Source organism: Aquarana catesbeiana, linkage group LG02 (genome assembly GCF_042186555.1).
Source record: "Aquarana catesbeiana isolate 2022-GZ linkage group LG02, ASM4218655v1, whole genome shotgun sequence".
Taxonomy (NCBI): domain Eukaryota; kingdom Metazoa; phylum Chordata; class Amphibia; order Anura; family Ranidae; genus Aquarana; species Aquarana catesbeiana.
In genome coordinates this window covers 383,557,399-383,579,438 of record NC_133325.1, presented here as the reverse complement: position 1 = coordinate 383,579,438, position 22,040 = coordinate 383,557,399, and the positions used below count along the sequence as shown (strand labels likewise).

General features: G+C 40.6%; 1 protein-coding gene across 1 annotated transcript in view; it reads right to left on the bottom strand.

The window, feature by feature from the left end:
• The window catches only part of DOC2B (double C2 domain beta), an 829,321-nt gene extending 808,693 nt beyond the window's left edge, over positions 1-20,628 (bottom strand). Inside the window, exon 1 of the mRNA XM_073615151.1 lies at positions 19,819-20,628. Coding sequence (XP_073471252.1) covers positions 19,819-20,155 — 337 coding nt within the window. The 5' untranslated portion in view covers positions 20,156-20,628. The remainder of the gene's footprint in view (positions 1-19,818) is intronic.
• Between the last annotated feature and the right edge of the window lie 1,412 nt (positions 20,629-22,040).

Below are 22,040 nucleotides of genomic sequence, written 5' to 3'. Positions count from 1 at the left end.
TCAGCTGGCCACAGATAAAATGGATGCAGCGGAGGGAGATTTCTGCAGCATACTTGGCAAGTACAGAATCACAGTATATATAAAATAGTATGCAAAATGGTTGAAGAGAAGCTTCAGAATGGCAAATATGTTTTTATTACAAATGATGTGAGCAGACTGCAGTTCATCTTTAATCATCTAAATTACTTCAAATTGTATCATTTTCCTGTTGATCCAGATGCCTCAATCAGTACAAACAGTACAAAGTTACATTTTGATCATTTCATCCAGTCATTACCAAACTTGTTCAAAATACTGGAAAAACTGTCACATTCATTGATAAAATGTCATAAAAAAACCTTGGGATCAATGGTAGTAAATTCTGAATTATCTGTAAGAAGTGGCCAGCTTTCTTTAATGGCACATGTAAGTTTCTATAAATTTGTATCTACACTGAGGTAAACAATGCAGAAGCGATACTTTATGTATACTTGGAACGTTATGCTTTCATTACATTGTATTTATTTTCTATAGTTTTATGTAAGTTGTTAAATTGTTACAATTTTGTTACAGATTAATGTCATTGGTGTTATTTTAAAAAACGAATAATATTAAGGTTTGCAGACCTGCGAATAGGAAAAGCAAAGAACAATGCTACTCAATGGGGTTGATTTACTAAGGGTAAATAGACTATGCACTTTGGAAGTGCCTAGTAAATAAGGTAAAGCTTCACTTTGAAAAGAATACCCAATCACATGCAGTCCAGTACATTTTTTTTTCTGCATCAGAAATGCATGGATAGCAGGCTATATGGTTTTCCAGTGCGGTCAGTTCCAATTCATTCCAGTTCAAGAAAAAAAGTAGAACCTGCTGCATTTTTTCTACCCTGAACTGTACTGGAATGTTGTAAAATAAAAACGCACTGGAATGCACATAAATGCACCAATAATGCACTGTAATGCACATGTCTCCATTAAATGCACTGGGAAGCATCAGAAATGCATCAAAAACACGCATGCAGACATGCATCCGGAACCCATGCGGACTGCATTTCTATGGTGTGAACTGGCCCACAAGGAAAATAAAAAACAACATTTGTGCATACACATGATTGGATGATGGAAGTCAGCAGATCTTCCCCTCATTTACAGAGCTCTGGAGCAACTGCACTTGTAAAGTGCACAATCTATTTGTGCTTAGTAAATCAATCCCAATATCCCATATTTTGCCTGTCATCAGTTTACAATATTTAAAACAATATTGTAGTCCCTTCAGCGATTAAAGTGTTTGTAAATGCTGAATGTTTTTTATCTTCATGCATGAAGATAAAAAACCTCCTGTGCGCTGCTACCTCCATAGCCCCCCCCCAATACTCACCTGCACCTTCTCTCAATCCAGCAAAATGCACAGGATATTGGCTGCCCCAGGTCTCTCTCTTAATGCCTGAGTCACAGTCTGTCTGGCTGTCTGTCAATCGCAGCCAGTGAGCCAATAAGGAGAGAGCAGGGGCAGGGCCAGGCCACAGCTCTATGTGTCTTATGGACACATAGAGTGGGGCTTGGGAGCGAACACGCACCAGTGCCCCCATAGCAAGCGGTATGATATTGGGGGTACTGGTCAAAGGGGAGGAGCCAGGAGCGCTGGCAGGGGACCAAAGAAGAAAAGGGTTGGGGCTGCTCTGTGCAAAATCACTGCACAGAGCAGGTAATTATGATATTATATATATATATATATATATATATATATATATATATATATTATAATATATATATATATATATATATATATATATATATATATATATATATTATATATATGTCGCTTTAAATACTTATTAGAATTGGTTGAAGCTTCTACACCACTTTTGGTCAACATTTGTTATGAAATAAACTGAGGCTGAAATTTGCTCAACTGGAATTTATGGAACTAGTAGGGAACCTTGGCACCCCTTCCATACTTTCCTTACTGGAGATGACCACTACAAGTGAGGCTGGTAAGAGAAATGAAGGACCATTTCACCTGACTGAACCAACAGTCCAGAGCAAAATCCACTCACCTCAGATTATTACTGATGTGAATACTCATAGACACACAATTACCAAGGCTGTGGTGTGCTACCACATGCACTTTAATATGCATTATGTTGTGTATTGAGATGCATTGTTGTAAGGCAGCCAATTACATTTTCATGGAGCAAATTTTTTCTCCATCACACCACAATGCATTGTAATGCATAAGGGAAAACAATGCATTGTAACGCATAATTGCAAAGCAATGCATTGTAGCGCATGAGGGCAAAAAAATGCATTGTAACGCATAAACCGTGGTGAGGTGAGTTTAAGTGCCGTCTGTTCATTTTGAAAGGCCCCCAATGGGGATCCCCAATACACTACAACTGACCTGTGTATGGGAACATTCTGTGTGCTGTGTTGTAAATAGAAGAAAAAAGAAAAATGCAGGTCTTCAGAAAGGTACTTTCTGCTGCACTGGGTTGCCTTTCTAGAACACATGTAAGAAATCTCCTTACCTACATCTGCCTTTTATATACACAGTTTAAAAGGTATTTTGTTTTCTATAAAAAAATATGACTCTAGCAAAAAAAAAAAAAATTTGAGGAATGCAGATCTTCATAGAGCTTGCTTATATATTCTATGTAAAACCCTGTGTGTATGTGAGCATCATCTGCAGAAGAGATTCAAAGCTTTCATCAAACTGTCAAAGGGATTTGTGACCAAAATGTTCACAGCAGTGAAAAACAGAATTCCCTCAAGTCTCCCTGGTTTAAAGCAATGGTCCACAGGTCAGCATAAATCAGCACAATAGCCTAGAAAATTTTATGATGAATAACAAAAATATACCAGGATTATTCAAATAAACGGCTGGGTTTTAACATTTATTTTACATTTCAAATGCTTGGGAATAAATGGTATAAGAGGCTTTTAGGCTAAATGTCATGCAAAATGTATTAACCGCTTCCGGACCGCCCCATGTACATTTACTGCAGCAGGGCGGCCCAGCTGCACAAAATCACGTACCCGTACGTGATTTCGTGCACGCAGTTTAGGGGGTGCGTGCTGTGTCCAATCACAGTGGGAGCCAATCAGCAGGTCCAGAGGCCGCGACCCACCGATCATTCACAGGAGAGATGTATAAGCCGTCTGCCTGTGTAAACGGCAAATGGCAGATCTGTCAGGAAAGGAAAGAGAGATCTTGTGATTCTTTTCCTTCTGTGTGACACTTCCCCACATAGTTAGTAAACACCTCCCTAGGGTACATTTAATCATTTGATCGCCCCTGGTGTTAACCCCGTCTCCGCCAGTTATACAGTAATCAGTGCATTCATTTAGCACTGATCACTGTGTTGGTGTCACTGGTCCTCAAAAATTGTCACTCAGGGTCAGATTTGTCCGCCGAAATGTCCCAGTCCCGCTAAAAAACGCAGATCGCCACCATTACCAGTAAAAAAAAATTAAAAATAAATAAAGGTCCCTAAATCTATCCCATAGTTTGTAGACGCTATAGCTTTTTGCGCAAACCAATCAATATATGCTTATTAGGATTATTTTTTTTTTACCAAAAATATGTAGCATAATACATATTGGCCTAAATTGATAAAGAATTTTTTTTTTTTTACTTTTTTTTTTTGGATATGTAGTATAGCAGAAAGTAAAAAATATTGTTTTTTTTTTCAAAATTGTCAGTCTTTGTTTATAGCGCAGAAAATAAAAAGCGCAGAGGCAATAAAATACCACCAAAAGAAAGCTCTATTTTTAGGAAAAGAAGGACATAAATTTTATTTCGGTACAACATCACACAACTGCGCAATTGTCAGTTAAAGTGACGCAGTGCTGTATCGCAAAAAATGGCCTGGTCAGGAAGTGGGTAAAACCCTCCAGAGCTGAAGTGGTTAAAGAGGAACTGCAGTCTGCCCACATAATTTGTAAAAAAATTATTTGCCATTTTGAAGCTTCCCTCCACCCACTTTGCATATTATTTTATATGTACTGTGATTCTGTACAAATATGCTGCAGAAATTTCCCTCCACTGAGTCTGGCTGCAACTATTTTAACTGTGGGCAGCTGAAGCTGCTGCCTGTTTACTTCCTGGATTTACACACACACACACAGAGGCACGCCCCCAGCTCTGCAGCTCTCTTTTGGTCCTCTTATGACTCACTCCCTTTCCCTTCCTGGCAAACTCTCACAAGAGTAAGAGAGAGAGCTGTGCATGATGTCATAAGCCTAAGCTTTTTACCAGACAAGAAAGAGGAAGTGGGCTGTATAAAGTATTTACTGGCAGAAAAAAAAATGTTTTACTATCCAAAGTTAAAACAAGGGCAGAAGATGGAAAGATGAAAAAAAAAATGACTGAAGTTCCACTTTAACTATTTCTTTCCATGGTTTCCAATTATTAAATCATCTTGTTAATGTTGTCATGGGTTTAACAATAGTCTCCAAATGAAATTACATCTAATTCAAAACTTAGCACTGTGTTGTATCCCAGTATAATAACAATAAACAGCAATAAAAGGCTAAGAAAGTAAGTTAGAAACTCAGGAGACCAATGTGGCATACAAGAAAAACAACAAACCATGACATCATTTTGAAAGTATCTTATTTTTTTTAAATGAAACTTAATGTTTCCTGTTGTTTTACCCAGCAAAGAAAATGTGATTAGTATGTGTGTGTGTTTGCCTTATAGTAAAAATGCATTGATTAGCAATCTCTCAACAATGAAGTGCTTTGCCTAGTGTTACATACTTTTTTAGTCTTTTTTTTTTTTTGATTTAACTTAAAGAGAAGCATAGGCAATCATTAAAACCATAGCAAGGATAAAAGAAAAACAGGCAGGTGTTCTAGAAACAGAAGGAGACACATTGCACTAACAAATAAAAGGGCCTTCCCAATGTAAGCCTGCCATAAAAATTGCTGACCATGCTCAGGAGCTAGGCAGTGAGCCAAAGAAAAGTATAGTATGTGCACTCTGACATTGCAATTGCCTGGCTCCGCTCCATTGATTTAGTGTTGTACATATAATGACACACTCATTTGATGCACCCCAGTACCCCCGATATAAATTGTTTGAATGATATGTAATAAAGCATTTTATCCTAGTACAACTAACATTTAGTTAGGTTGACAATTCATGATTGATGGTCAGTGAGCTTTGTGACTGCTGAAATGTACACTTATTTCCTGCAACCTCTCTACTTCATTTTTGCACCTTATTATTAATATTAAAGTTCTACTCTGACCAGCCCCCCACCCCACAAATATGTTTTCACATCACCCCTAGCTAATCACTGCAGCAAATTAGAAACAAGTCATCTAAATGTCCCATATACTCACCTAAATCTGAGATCATGTGACACGTTAGCTCCCAAGTTTTCTCTTCTTGGGACTGCAGAAGGGGGTCTTTTTTAGGTGTTCACTTTGATGCATGGTGATGTTGACACTTCATATTGACTATCCATCAGTGGGGACCTCATAGGTCCCGACCACTCCAATGGTGGCATACAGTGGCGGCTGGTGCTAAATAATTCAGGGGTGGCAAACTAACACCATTCACTCCCCCTGATGGATGGGAAGGCAGCGATCACTGCAAACAACCCCCGCGGGGATGAACGGTGGACGGGAAGGCAGGGATCTCCGCAAGCACACCAATGACCCCCCCGGGCGTTAGACAGACGAGAAGGCATGGCAGAAACTAACCTTAACATAGGAGGCAGGGGGAATGAAGAGCCGGGCCATTCTCCTCGTCGTTCTCCTCCGTGCTGAACAGGAAGTGTGTCCTGAGACACGATTGGGAGTCCTAAGACTGCTTCCTGATTGGGCCAGGAGGAGAATCAGGAAGACAATAGCGACTATTAATTTGCTACTGTCACACAAGTGGGTGGGCTCGGGGCACAGTGCTCTGCGCCCCAAGCCCACCCTTTTTTGAATTAAAGCCTCAGGCTCTAATCATGTGCTTAAAAAAAAAAACCCCATTGGAATCCATACGTCTGATGCCCTGCATGAAGATTAGGGGCCGGGCGTATGGATAGGGGGGTGGCGCCCCTAAAAGAAAGGTGATAACAGGCCTGGCCAGTGGCAGGCTTGAACTGCAGTGCTGAATCATCACTAGCTGACCTCCAATAGCAGAGCAGAGGGAGGGTCATGTGATGGCAGAGTCAGGTAAGAGAAGAAGGCCTTTGGAGGAATTGGTATTAATGGGTGAGTTTTTCCTAGATGTGGCCTTTAGTGGATAAATAATAAAGCATTGGTAGATATTCATATTTAGGCTTTTTTTATTATTATGCCTCATAGACCGAATATTAGATGACTCACCAAGAGCAACAAAAACTATTTTCACCTTTCAAACATTTAGATTCTACAGGACAGAAAGCTGCTAAACTATTTCTATAGGTTAAGTATAACTCTTTGCCATATTAGACTTGCCCTGTCAAATGTAAAACCATACAAAACTAGTCAACCCTATGCTGAAATCATAATATCAATGTGGTAGTTTAGATGAATAAATGATATGTGCATTAGCGATTCCCGCAACAAAAAAGGTAACTGCTATAACATGGTGATTTATAATATATTGAATATACTGATCAGTTTGGTAGAAGTTTGAAGATGAGAATGAGCAAAAAATTTCAAATTAAGAGGTTAATTTCTTCAGGATTGAATTTGTGACATTGACTTAAAGTTTCCATGCCCCCGGGAAAAAAACAGGATGAGCAACTGGAATCAATGTTTACAGCCCTTAAAATGGAGCTGCAGCCAAAGCTTTTATTAAGTTTGGACTAAATGCTGATAGGCTAGAACTTATGTCAGGATATCTATTACTGTTATTACCAATTATGATCCTATTGGAAAGAGCTCTTCTTTTATTTTCCAGTTTGATGATCTGGGCAGAACGTTGGGACAATCCTAATCCCCAATGGGGACACAGAAAACAAAAAAGTCTAAGTGATTAAACCTTTACACTTAAGTAGTATATTCAATTGAATAGTGAAACTGCCCCTTTCAAGTGCAATATATCACACTGCTGACAAAAATACATGAAATAGAAAGTGGTCGCTTTACTCCTAAAAAATAAAAAACAAATATAGTGCATAACTGGTTAAATAAACCAATAACCAAAAATCCACATGTGCCTTGGGTCAATTCACAGATCTCATATTATTAAAGTTCCATGTGTACACCAAGTAAATAAATCCAGCTACAGTGCCCAGTTGTGATTATGTTCTCCTCCAAATCATGCAAAAGTAGTCACTTCGCATTCAAGTGCTCACTCACCAGATGAATATGACCTCTTTTTAACAAGAAGGTCACAGTATGCTTTGGGTTAAAGTTCTCCTCTCTTCCTGCTCTGCAGGTTTCCAATCTCCCAGGAACTTCAAAAGCTCTTACTTCACTTACTGATGCCTGTGACTGCTTAGGGAGATGTTTTCATACTTCATAAGTGGTCAATGAGACAGGAGGAGGAAAACACTCCCCAAGAAAGAAGAACACAGCAATAAAACCTTGACAGAGAATTTTACCTTACACTATAAGTTGTGGCTTCACTCCACTTTAAAAACTGTATTTTTTGGACCTGGGGTGTATATTCTGGGTCTGGTAGAACCTTTAGAGGCTAGAAGAGCCACCATAACTCTGCTTGGTCTCCTGCTGTTTTATGCTAGAAAGGCAATTGCTCTTCAGTGGAAAGCTCAGGCTCCCCCTACTTTAGATAAATGGAAATCACTGATTAACTCTGTACATCCCATTCTAAAGTTGCATATAACAGGAGGGCATGCTTTTTTAAGCTTAAAAAGATTTGATCTCCTTAGTTGGCAACTTTGCACACTTCAGTCTTACCTTGAGTCTCCTTCTCCCTAGTAGTTTCTCACTCACCCGGTGATCCAGTGGCTGTTTAGCCCTGTTATTGGGGATACTCCTCACATGTTCCCCAGTCCAACCTGCATTCGCTTTCTTGGAGTTTTTTTAATTTTTTTTCCTAGAACATCCCCTGCTGTTAACCTCCCTGGCGGTTTTCCCGAGTGTGGCTCGGGGTTAAAATTCAGGACCATTAGCGGTAACCCCCAGCCACACTCGGGATTACATCGCAGGATCCTGGTGCCTCCTTACTTACCTTGTCCCCGGGATCCTGCGATGTCCCCCGCTGTGTCTGCGGGCTCCGTCCTCCTCCGAAGCCTCTCCATGCCAGGCTCCGTTCCCTGCGAGCGGCGCCACGCACGGGGGCGGAGCCTGGCGGCAAATTCAAAAAAAGTGTAAAATCATAACACATACAGTACTGTAATCTTACAGATTACAGTACTGTATGAAATGATTTCACATCCCCTTTGTCCCCAGTGCTTTGTCCTATGCCCTGCATGCAGTTTTATATTATATATACTGTTCTTTCTGCCTGGAAGCTGGAGATTGTCCATAGCAACCAAAAAGTGTCCCTTTACATCAAAAATGGCTTTAGACCAGCTAGAAAACAGCGATAGTAAATTAGAACACTTGCAGAATTGAGCGATAGTGAATCGTGTGGAAATTAATTTTATTACTATTTATTTTTATTTTTTTTAATTTTTTTTTTTTTTTTTTATTATATTATAATTTATGTTTTTGTGTTTCAAACTTTATCATACCCGGGATATCTATTAGACTCTTGTTTGGACAGATTTAAGTGTGTTATTGTTAAGAATTACAGACCTACAATATAAAACGCCAAATTTCCATGCAAAATAATTGTACCGCTTTCAGCACCTAAAATCCGAAATAATCATACCGCGAGGGAGGTTAATGTGTGTGCATAATTGCTTCTCATTTATTTAGGTGGGTGTTCAATCTGAGCATGTACTGAATCCTCTGTTGGCCATTATTGTCTAATACTACCTTTTTGTTACCTTCATCTGTTATTTTAAGCTTGACGTGGCGTGTAAGGGAATGGAGCACAATGTGTTTCAGTATCGACTGATATTAACGGCAATATTTGTATGTTCTGTAAATGTATTTTCTACATTGAAAAAAAAACAACAATATTTTACTGGAGAAAATGACATAGCAAATCCTTTTTCAAGAAGTAGGTAGAGTAGCACAATGTCTCAGTGCTTGGTATCACAGTCTCTGAGCAAATCTGAACTTGACTCCACCAATGACATTTTATACAGTATATGGAGCATGCTCTTTCATTGCTAGTATTAGATTGTTATCTAATATGATTTAGAGAAGTGTTATATTCATTAAATGGCAGATAATATAGGTGTATTTATTAAAGGAGAAAATGCTGACAACTTAGCCTAATGTTCACGTTACAAAGTAAACAATAGTTTTTAAGGCAAACTGATACTTTGAATACTCGAAGTGAACACAGGTTCATTTTATTATCAAGCTTAGTGAACATTCACTTTGCAAAATGAACAATCTCTGTTCCATTATGAAGTATTTTATATTCGTCTCTCTGTACTCTGTGATCAGTGACAGGGTACATGGAAACAGAGAAGGGTAGTAGGGGGATAAAAGTTTGGTAATACCAGGTTATGGCATGGGCACCCTGTTAACATAGACCAGGTCCCTTTTCTTACTCCACTGAGGTCCCTTTTCTTAACCAGAATTTATTAGCTCAAATCTTTGTTAAGCACGCTGCTGTGTTCTGATGAATTGTCCAAAATACCCCTTGCTGACATCCACCCAATAGACAACATAGGAAGGAGACAGCATGTTCTCTATTTTTCGGTTGGAAAAAGTTCCTATCCGAAAATGCGATCGTCTGTAGCAATTCCAACACGCAAAATTCCTACGCATGCTCGGAAACAATTCGACGCATGCTCGGAAGCATTGAACTTAATTTTCTCGAATCGTCGTAGTGTTGTACGTCACCACGTTATTGACGGTCGAAAGTTCAGAGAACTTTTGTATGACCGTGTGTATGCAAGGCAAGCTTGAGCGAAATCCCGCCGGAAAAGCCATATCTTTTTCCGACCAAAATCCCAATCGTGAGTACGCGGCATAAGAGTAGCACTTTCCTCTTCTTTTCTGTTAGAGGGTGGCTACATGAATTCTTGGCCCCAGTGTATGTGGGAATGTAGCCACCCCCTGTTGCTAGCTTCTAAAATGAACTGTGGACAATGAGATTTGTAGTGTGAGTAGAGCAAGTGCACTACAGGTTCCAAGAAGATGGAAGTCGGGGGCAAAGGGTGACGTTTTGGGAATGTGACAAGGAGGCAGAAAAATAAAGTACAAAACAATTTAATGAAAAACAGATTATAGTGTCAAGTAGTGGCTGTGTATCAAAGTCCAACAAAAAAAATCTTTTTTCTTGGTGCCTTGCTTTTTAGACCTGTTCTTAGGATTATTTGGGGTGCTGTCATGTTGATTCTGAGAATTGCATTGGCTAGACTGCATCATCTTACGTTAAATATGGTTGAATTTATATAATTTTTTAGTCAGTTTTTGAAACGATCTTGCTGATAAACTTGTCTTCTGTTACCTAGTTTGTGTTTTTGTGTACAAGTTAACAGATATAGTGAGAGTGTTTACGCAATTCCAACTGTAATTTTACATTGGAAACACTGGATTCTAATGTGTCAAATAATAACTGTATTACAATTCTAATCATAAAGGAGGTGTGTGTATAATGCCATTAATATTGTTTATTTTTTGCAGATTGAGCACCGTAGAGGTTATGGCTACTTCACAACGGTGCTGCGTGAATCATCCCAATGTATTTTGCAATATTTACACTCACCGGCCACTGTATTGGGTACACCAGTTCAATTGCTTGGTAACACAACTTGCTAATCAGCCAATCACATGGCAGCAACTCAATGCATTTAGGCATCTAGATGTGGTGAAGACTGAATAATAGAAAGGCAACAGTATTTCAAATAATCACTCGTTACAACCAAGGTATGCAGAATACCATCTCTGAACGCACAACACATTAAGCCTTGGGTGCCAGTCCTGTCAGCTAAGAACAGGAAACCGAGGCTAACATTCGCACAGGCTCACCAATATTGGACAATAGAAGATTGGAAAAATATTGCCTGGTCTGATGAGTCTCCATTTCAGCTGTGACATTCAGATGGTAGGGTCAGAATTTGGCGTAAACAACATGAATGCATGGATCCATCATGCCTTGTATCAATGGATCAGGCTGGTGGTGGTATATTGGTGTGGGGGATATTTTCTTGGCACACTTTGGGCCCCTTAGTACCAATTGAGCATTGTTAAAATACCATGGCCTAAGTATTGATTGGCCTGAGTATTGTTTCTGACCATGTCCATCCCTTTATGACTACAGTGTACCCATCTTTTGATGGCTACTTCCAGCAGGATAATGCACCATGTCACAAAGCTCGAATCATCTCAAACGGGTTTCTTGAACATGACAATGAGATCACTGTACTTCAATGGCCTCCACAGTCACCAGATCTCAATCCAATAGAGCACCTTTGGAATCTGGTGGAATGGGAGATTCTCATCATGGATGTCCAACCGACAAATCTGTAGCAACTGGTCCAACCCGGTATTAGCAAGGTGTACCTAATAAAATGGCCGGAGAGTAGGAGGTGTGTGCATAATGCCACTCATATTGTTTCTTTTTTACAGATTAAGCACCATAGAGGTTATAGCAATTTCACAATGGTGCTGCCTTAATCATCCCCACGTATTTTGCTATATTTATATCCTCGTCGTTTGACGCCGTTGCACAAGCGTGCGCAATTCTAGAGCGGCTGGGGTGGGATGTCCATCTTTAGTTTTGCCTAGGGCAGCACAATTTTTGAAGGGTGACCAGAGTGAAGAGTAGTATATGGCATTTATGCTGTATGTCAAAAACTAGAGCTGGGTAAAACTGGTGCCATTTTTGAAATCAGTGGGTTAAATTTACTTATGAACAGGTCTAACATTTAAGGCACCAAAATATGTGTTGGCCTGTGATTTTTAGAGAATAAGGATATTGGGGGTTATTTACGAAAGGCAAATCCACTTTGCACTTGAAATTTCACTGAAAGTGCACTTGTAGTGCAGTCGCTGTAGATCTGAGGGGAAGATCTGATATGAGTGGAAGCTCTGCTGATTTTATCATCCAATCATATATAAGCTAAAATGCTGTTTTTTATTTTCCTTGTATGTCTCCGTCGGATCTACAGTAACTGCACTTTCAGTGCAATTTCAAGTGCACTTTGCACTTGTAGTTTCCACTTGTAGTGCACAGTGGATTTGCTTTTAGTAAATAACCCCCATAGTGTCATTTTCACTTTAGAACACAGATGCCCCTGTTGCACATTCTTATATATAAAACAAAGGCAGAAAGATGTACTGAACTGATCATACAGCTTCTGCTAGGTATGGCTGTTTTGTAAGTGCATTAGAAGAATGAGGGATGTACAAGGTAAATGGGGGCAGTGTTGACAGCATGATTCCTACAAGTTATTATGCTAAACCAGGATTAACCTAGTCGAAGAGTGGCAAATCATTAGGTTGAATTGACATCTGTGTGTTTACCTGGGATGTACACAATCCTAGAATTGTTTCAGGGATTGTAAAAAGAATGTGCAGAGATTGTAATTTTTTTTTTGTCACGGAAGATAATAGTAAATGAAATTGAAAAAGAAAAATACAAATCGTTTCATCTGCAAGCTTTGGCTGTGGCTCAGCTGTTAGCAGCCTGCAGGTAATAACAGATCCAGGAGTTGCAAATGCAACTCTTGCTATCTGCACAAGCCATCTCTTATAATCATGGGTGATATAATCTAAAAAAAATTCAGCAAGACATTTCCTAAAGCATGCTGGTGGATGTTATTTATTGATACAGGGTGCATCCGGTGAGAGAGCTCTAATCCACTTTTAGGATTACACAGTTACATCTACCAAATGAGACTAATGTAACATATGCAATGTTCCTGATGACATCTTTAAAAATGATCAGCAATGATTCCTGGCATCTTTATGAGGCTCTATGTCCTGTCTGAGCTGTATGATTTGCTATTTCTTTAAGCAGTCAGCAACGACAGCAGCATTCTAGATTTTTTGTCCATATAACTTCTATTAATAAGCTGTCAAATACTGTTTATACTTTGCCATTTTCGTGAGGCAGAGCAGAAGATAAATGATTGCATGGGTTTGGAATTATCCTAACTATGATTGGACCGTTTCTAGAAGACTATCTTCTGGCCTAACAAGCATGCACAAGTCTTCCAAGTGCAGTTCCATGGCTTCTCCCTTTGGGAAGAGTTTTAAATTGAAATGACCCCAATGAACGTGAGGAGATTTACAGGGAATAAATGCACATATGTGATCAAAGTAGCTGAAGGGTTTCAGAAGTGGTAAAATCTGAAAACATGCTAAGCTCCTCATGTATGCCAAAGGTTAGAAAGGCACTGTTGATTAGAAAGTAGTCATTTTTAGCAAAATATATTCATTTCTGACACGTAGTATTAATGTTTTTACTCTTTGTATTGCACAAGGGGGCACACATAGATATAGATCGTTTTAATTCCTTCAGGTAACAGGGCCATTATAATCTTAAAGTGGTAGTAAACCACCACAAAAAAAGAAATAAAAAAAAATCGGGCCCCCAGCCTGTTTAAGTCATAATGTACTAGTACCCACCGCATACCAGCACATTATGACAGACTTACTTGCACACAGAGCCCTCCAGCGCAGCGCTGTCATGGCTCCCCAGAACTTCCATCTTCATCCGGTCTTCCTTCCGGGTTTGCAGGCTCTGGTTGTATGAATGGCTGGAGCAACGATGACGTCACTCCCCTGACTGTGCACAGGTTGACCAGTACGGAGCTCTGAAGGTACGGCACGGGTATGCCATCCCTTCAAAGCGCATGCACTGGTGGCATCACCAGCTGTATCCCATGTGATTATCTCCTAAACAGTGCAAGTTTAGGAGATATTCATTGTACCTACAGGTAAGCCTTATTATAGGCTTTCCTGTAGGTACAAGTTAAAAAGTAGACTTTACTTCCACTTTAAGGTGCAGGTGATATTGGTCGGCAGGTTTTGTCTTTTTATTACATAGTATGTATTTGCTCTTTTTGTTCCCTATGCACATCCTGATATGTAAGGCTCACTATAGTACAGTAGATGACTTGAATCTTCTGATAAACATTATTGTACCGCCATTGTTAGACCAGCCAATAAATCGAATAAAAGATTCTCATAGCATTCAACTGGAGTGGCACCACCAGCATGTATTGTACAGATAAAGATGAAAAAAGAACCTGAATGTTACTTAAAAATATATAAATAATCATATTTATTATGCATTCATAGTATATAGCATTTTGCATAAAGCATATCAAAATATAAAGCATGTAAAAATATAAATAAATGAATTGATTAATTGTAAATTCATAGTATAAAAGCATGTTATGTAAACTAAATAAAAATATAAATAAATACGTTGATTATATAATCATATTTTTATAAAACTATAAAATATATATATATCTATAGATATATATCTATAGATATATATATATAACTAAAAAAAAAAAACATTGATTTATTGTATATTCACAGTGCAAAGCATTTTGCATAACCTATATAAAAATATAAATAAGTAAACTGATTTGCTGCACAGTCATTGTATAAAGCATTTTGTATAAACATATAAGAACATAAATAAAATGGATGTAGTGTTTGTTCACAGTACAAATCACTTTGTATAAGTTTCACAGAAATATGAATATATTTTTATATAGTTATAGTATAAAGTTATAGTTATAGTATAAAGTATTTTGCATAAGCTATAGAAGAATATAAATAAATAAATGGATTTATTGTATGCGCCTAAAAGAAATAATTTTTGTATAAGTTACACAGAAAGATAAATCTATTGATTATATAGTTATAGTATAAAGTTATGGTTATAGTATAAAGTATTTTGCATAAGCTATAGAAGAATATAAATAAATAAATGGATTTATTGTATGTGCCTAGAAGAAATCATTTATATAATATAAATATGTTGATTATATAGTTATAGAATAAAGTATTTTGCATAAGTATAGGAATATAAATAAATAAAAGGATTTATTGTAGGTGGTTAAAAAAATTTATTTTTGTATAGGTTACACTAAAATATAAATAGATCTATGATATAGTTATATTATATAGAATTTTGCATAATTTTTATTTTTATCCTCTGGGGAGCGTGTATATGTTTATTGCCCAATAGTGGATAAGACAAAGAGCACAGTGGCCAATCAAAATGAATTTTTCACTGATTTGCCTACTGTAAGCAACAAATCTGATTGGTCTCTAAGGATGACTCCACTCTGCACCTAGCTATTTGCAGTATCCTATTGTAATCCTGTAACTGCAATACCTGACCAGAATTGAAGGTATCTCCTTTGAGGGGTATCCCTGTAAATGATTTTCTTTCTGTATTCTCTCTTTCGGCTTGATTCCATTTCTGATTCCTAATAACATTCTCTGAATCCTGGCCTCTCTCCCTGATGCGAAGGAAATGCATTCAACAGTTGCTGACACAGAAATCCTGCTCTCCTCCTTAATAGGAGACGGTGTGCTTCCTACTGGTTATCAAAGCAGAGCCGTGTTTGTATGGAGGAGACAAGCACCTTGAGCTGATGATCAGCAGATTTAGACAGCTATAGCTTGACACCGAATGAGGATCTCCACTCAGCCAGACAAAATAAAGGCATCCTTCTCATTAACTCAGCAACGTGCCAGTAAACACAATGCTGGATAGCAACTGGTGTCTTTTCACAAATGCAGGATTTACTCTGATGCTCACATTGCCATTTATGACCAAAGCTTGCCAATACATCAAAATGAACTTATTTCCATCCAGCACTTTAAATCCTTATGCAATAATGATCCAAGACCTATACTAGTCAGCTAACTGAAACAGGACAAATCAAGGAAAAAGCACAAAGTAACAAAAACATTACAAATCAATGGGAGGATTTTACTATGGAGCAGCTGTGCATAGTCACCAATCTGCTTCTATCATCAGCTTGTTCAGTTAAGCTTTGAAAATGAAAGATAAAAGCTGATTGGTTGCCATGGACAGCTCCTCCAGATTCTGGCTGCTCCAGTCCTAGGATCACCATGCACATTACAATCTGATTGTAGAATCTTTCTACAATCTCCTTTAGATTTACCAAAACGATGTGCTATACGAACGTACAAAGACTATCCAATTAGTCTGTATCCAATCAGGCAGGCTCTTGCATTGCATAGCAGCCATGAAAAAATATTGCGGTGCCCGGATCTACCGCACTGTTAGTGTACAACTAATTTGATTAATATTAATATAGTAATTATTTCACCATGTAGTAACAACAGCATGGCGCAGTCCACACGACCACAAAAACTGCATATAAGAAAAAAGGAAGGAAAAGGCCTTCTAGATTGCATAGCAGCCAGCAAATCGAATGGTGGCCACACATACTTCGATTTTTCATATTTTGATCAATCAGTATACGAGATTACAAAGTTGAAACAGAGATGTGAATCAGTATATAAGATTACATAGCTGAAACTGAGATGTGATCACATTTTACCTACTGATCAAAATCCACGTGTGTGTGTGGAGTATTATTTGAATGGGTTGTCTACTATAGATCATTTATTCTTATCAGAAGAGATCAATCAGAAAATCAATCAATCATTTTTTGATGCATGTACGACAACCACCTTTAGGCTAGTTTCACATTAGCCAATGATCTGAAAAGCAGCTGCTGACAGATGTTCAGTAGGTAATCCTGCCGCCTCCTGAACGCCTGCAATTTATAGTGAGGGTGATGCGCCACAACCACAAGCCAAGTATTTGGCATGCAGCTGTGTTGTGGCTCCATTGACTTGAAAGGCTGTGTTTTGACATGTGCTGCTGCCTTTCAACTTGGCACGCTGCGTTAAATTAGCCGCTGCTGAGCCATAATCCATTGTGGGCATGTACAGCCTCCTCTGGCTGTATTGTACACTTTAGTTGGGTGGCCCCCATGTGAAATCTTACAATCTGATTGTACAGTCTGCTTAAGCCTGGTATATACAGGAAGCTTTTCTTTTCTTCGTTCAACCCAGCGGGCTGAATGAAATAAAAAAAAGAGGAGGTCCATGTACTATGTGACGTTAGTACAGTGAACTCCCCTGCTGTGCTAGTGTGTTCTGATGGGGGGGGGGGGGGGCGCTGCCCCCCCTACCAGAACCTTTTCAGCGCTTGCAGGCACTGGCTGCAAGTGCTGATTCGATGCTGATCGACTGCTGGTTTCCCAGCATGCTCATTCGAGCAGCTCACGACTTGCTTCTGTAGGACGAGGAGCTGTACACACTGGCCGAGAGTCGGCCGGTAAATGCCAAACCGACCATTTTGGTTGATTTTTGGCTCATGTGTTAACATATCTAGATTCAGGCTGGGTTCACACTAGTGGGAATTGGATTCAGCTTTCCCCACATCCAATTCGCATGACAGGAGATTGTGGTTGGCTCTCAATGAAGCCGGTTCACATATCTCCGGGGTGGCTGCGGAGCAGCTTGCACAGGAGCTCTGTGCGTCTTTGGCTCCGTTTCAGGGCCGAATTCAGGCAAAAATTGGTCCCTGATTCATCCCTGAAACAGAGAACAGGGACGCACCGGTCCCCTGCTGCGAGCCGCATACGGCAGCAGTGTGAACCCAGCCTTACTGTAATCCCCCCCTGGCCTCGTTTAGTGTTAACTTTTATGTTGACACATAATATAGTTCTATTTGGCTCGTGTGTACCTGGCATTAAAGTGGAAGACCAGGATTGAACAAGCGAAGCCTAAAACTGTTCCTACCCCTATTCTAACTCCTATACTAACTACCCTGTAGAAGGAAGATGCTTTAACTTACCTATTTTGAGGATGCTCCATTCTGATCATGTGATCAGCTTTAGGGGAGAGGAGGGACAGCTGACAATTGATGCCCCATAATAAGCCTATGGATGATGTCACCACACAGGCATTCCAGCAGTTGTCAACGCTCTCCCTTCTCCCCTGAAGCCGCCGCTGGGAGCCGATCATGTGACTGGACCAGAGCACACTGAGAATAGGTGAAAGGGGTTGTAAAGGCAGAAGTTTTTTTTTTTTTTATCTCAATGCATTTTATGCATTAGGATAAAAAACCTTCTGTGTGCAGCAGCTCCCCTCATCCCCCCTAATACTTACCTGAGTCCCATCTCGATCCAGCGATGTTACACGAGAGACTCAGCTGTCCGGTACTCTTTCTCCTCATTGACTGAGACGGCAGCCTGGTGCCATTGGCTCCTGCTGCTGTCAATCAAAGTCAGTGAACCAATGAGGAGAAAGGCAGGACTGTGCTGCGGCTCTGTGTCCGAATGGACACACAGAGCAATGGCTCAGGTGCCCCCATAGCAAGCTGCTTGCTGAGGGGGCACTTGGCACGAGGGAGGGACAGGAGCGCTGGCGAGGGTCCCGAGAAGAGGAGGATCTGGGCTGCTCTGTGCAAAAACACTGCACAGAGCAGGTAAGTATAACATGTTTGTTATTTTTACAGAAAATAAACTGAGACTTTAGTATCACTTTAAGCCTGGTACATACAGGACGTTTCTTTTGTTCAACCCAGCGGGGGAGGTCATTGTACTATGTGACGCTAGTACAGCGATCGTCCCTGCTGTGCTATTGTGTGCTGACAGGGGGACTGCAAGTGCTGATCAGATGCTAATTGGCTGCTGGTTTCCCAGCAGGCTCATTTGAGCAGCTCATGATTTCTGGTCAAAAGTCGGTTGGTAAATGCCGAACCGACCATTTCGTCCGATTTTCTGCCCATGTGTACCTAACATTAAAGTGGAAGCCTGGGATTGATCTAACTAAGCCTAAAATTGCTCCCACCCCCTTCTAACTCCTATTCTTACTACCCTGTAGAAGGAAGAAGCTTATACTTATCTATTCTCAAGGCGCTCCATTCCACTTTCACATACCTTGTGTCGGATTCAGTATAGAGGAGGGATAGCTGACAATGAATGCCCTATAGTAAGCTTATGGAGGATGTCACTGCCCCAGGCATTATCAGCACTCTCTCCTCTCCCCTGAATCCCGCCGTTGGGAGCCACTCACGTGACTAGACCGGACCAACCCTGAGAATAGGTAAGCAATGCTGGGCGCTTGTGAGGCTGCATTTGATGAGTGCTCCATTAAAAAGGTAGAGGGTATACATGGGCAGGGCAAAGGAGGTGGAGTCAGGGGTGGAGCCAGGGGGGTGACAAAATTAGGTTTTGCCTAGGGCAGTGATGGCAAACCTTGGCACACCAGATGTTTTGGAACTACATTTCCCATGATGCTCAGCTACAATGCAGAGTGCATGAGCATCATGAGAAATGTAGTTCCAAAACATCCAAGGTCCGCCATCACTGGCCTAGGGTATCAAAAATCCTTGCACCAGTCCTTGTAAGCATAAGCATCTTCCTTGTACGGGATAGTTACAATAGGAGTTAGAAGGGGGATGGGGAGCAGTTTTAGGCTTAGATTGGACGATTTTCTTTCCCGCAAACACCACTGCCAATAAATGCATGAAAAATCCAACAGGTTGGTTGTATCCAAGTTGATGGATCGATCAACTTGGGTACAATCAACCTGCCCATACATGGGCCAGCTGGAATTGAAACCATTTCTGACCAGCTTTAGATCTAGCCTAGACTTCCACTTTAAGGAGACTGTACAATGAGATTTAGTAAATCCCCTTAATATCTATGTGAAGTGAAAGCTGAGTGCAGTGTATGAGTTGTGAATGATGTACTGATGAGGAATTTGATGGGTAAAGTTTTATAGAGATGATCGTGCATTCCATATACATAGTTCCATCACACACAATGACAGCTGTCACACGAATAAACAAACTTACTGCAGTCATCGGAGTCATAGCCGTCCAGATCCACCTCTTCCTCGTGCTTGGCGGCTATGCTGGGACTTGTAGTGCCGGTAGAAGTAGCTCCATAAGCCCCGAACAATTTGTCCACATCCTCCTCTTCCTCCCGGGAACTTTCCGATGGGCTGACAGATGGCTGGCTCACGTTAGACTTGAGAGAGTTACTCCGGGTGACAGCGGCGGGGATCCCGCGGGGGAATCGGGGGAAGTAGTCGGAGATCTGCTTGATGGGTTTGATGGGACCTGGGCACACGTCAATAGCCATATGCTCCTGGATGCTTATGGTCATTTTCTCCCCTTTGCGGAATGTCATGCATGCGATTCTGCTCCGAACCCCCAAAGCACAGAACGGATTCTCTAGGCAAAGGCAATGAGAGATGTGCAAAGGGAAGTTCTACTACATAAAGAAGCCCACGTCTCCCTGGGGAAGGCAAGGCTGCAGGCTATGCTGGTGTCTGGGCTGGACTTTCACATACCTTGTGCATACTGCCTGGAGCTCCCTGCAGCCACAAACCAGCCTGGTCCTCCCAATGTGAGAGAGAGGAGAGGGAGATAGAGAGAGAGGAGAGAGGAGAGAGAGGAGAGAGGGAGCTGACAGACAGGAGAGGGGTGTGGACGAGGTGATGTCACTGCCAGGGAACCAAGCACAACACAGGAAGCACAGCTATGGGGCAGGTGTACTGCAACCTGCTGCTCCACACAGCCCCACCAAACACAGCCTCACCAAACCCTGGCCACTGTTCTCCTCTTCACCAACAACTCCAATATGGCTTTCTTTTTCCTGTTCACATTCTGTTACATAAAATTAAAAATACAACACACACTTTCTGTGAGAAGTAAATGATAAAAATAAAGAGGTAGACATGCCTAAAGTCGTTTTTTCTAGTCAAACCTGCTGCTCCACACGGCCTCACCAAACCCTGGCCACTGTCCTCCTCTTCCTCCTCACCAACAACTCCAATATGGCTTACTTTTTCCTGTTAACAAAAAAAAAAAAAAATACAACACACACTTTCTGTGAGAAGTAAATGGTAAAAATAAACAGGTAGACGTGCCTAAAGTTGTGTTTTCTAGTCATTAACACAGCAGACCTGCTGCTCCACACAGCCTCACCAAACCCTGGCCACTGTCCTCCTCTTCCTCCTCACCAACAGCTCCAATATGGCTTGCTTTTTCCTGTTCACATAAAATAAAAATACAACACACACTTTCTGTGAAAAGTAAATGATAAAAATAAAGAGGTAAACATGTCTAAAGTCGTGTTTTCTAGTCAGACCTGCTGCTCCACACAGCCTCACCAAACCCTGGCCACTGTCCTCTTCCTCCCCACCAACAACTCCAATATGGCTTGCTTTTTCCTGTTCACATAAAATAAAAATACAACACACACTTTCTGTGAGAAGTAAATGATAAAAATAAAGAGGAGACATGCCTAAAGTCGTGTTTTCTAGTCATTAACACAGCAGACCTGCTGTTCCACTCACACATAGGTTGTACAAAATGGTGTTAATTGCTTGGTACTTCTAGTCAGTGTTAATATGTTCTCAATAGTGTGAGGAGAATGGAGATTTCAACAGTTGTTCTACTACATTCTCTCCCCCCCTGGAGCTTCACTGGCCTGACATTGTTAGATGGAACAGGAGGAGCTGTGGGAACATATTGTGGTCCTGAGGAAAGTTACAAAGTGACAACAAACTCTGGTTTATAAAGAAACATTCCATTCAAGTGGTTACAGTGGCAAGGAAAAAGTATGGGAGTAACTGTTTTTCTCTAGTAATCAGCCATAAAATGGGATTTAATATTCATCTGGGTTCACACTTATGCAAATTGGATGTGGATTTCCACGCATCCAATTTGCACGACAGGACTCTCAATGGAGCCGGTTCACACATCTCTGGGGCGGCCGCAGAGCGCACTGCAGAAGGGCCCTGTGCGTTTTTGGCTCCGTTTCAAGTCCGAATACAGGCAAAAATTTGGACCTAATTTGGACCTTAAACGGTGAACAGGGACGCACTGGACCCCCTGCCGCCAGCCGCTTCGCACATACTGCAAACCCAGCCTTAGTCAAGCAAAATGTGCTTCAGCTGATATCACACAATAATTCTAATTTATCATGTCTTTATTGAATACACCCATTAACCATTACAGTGCTAGAGGAGAAAGTATGTGAACCCATATGCCTTGTACACACGGTCAGA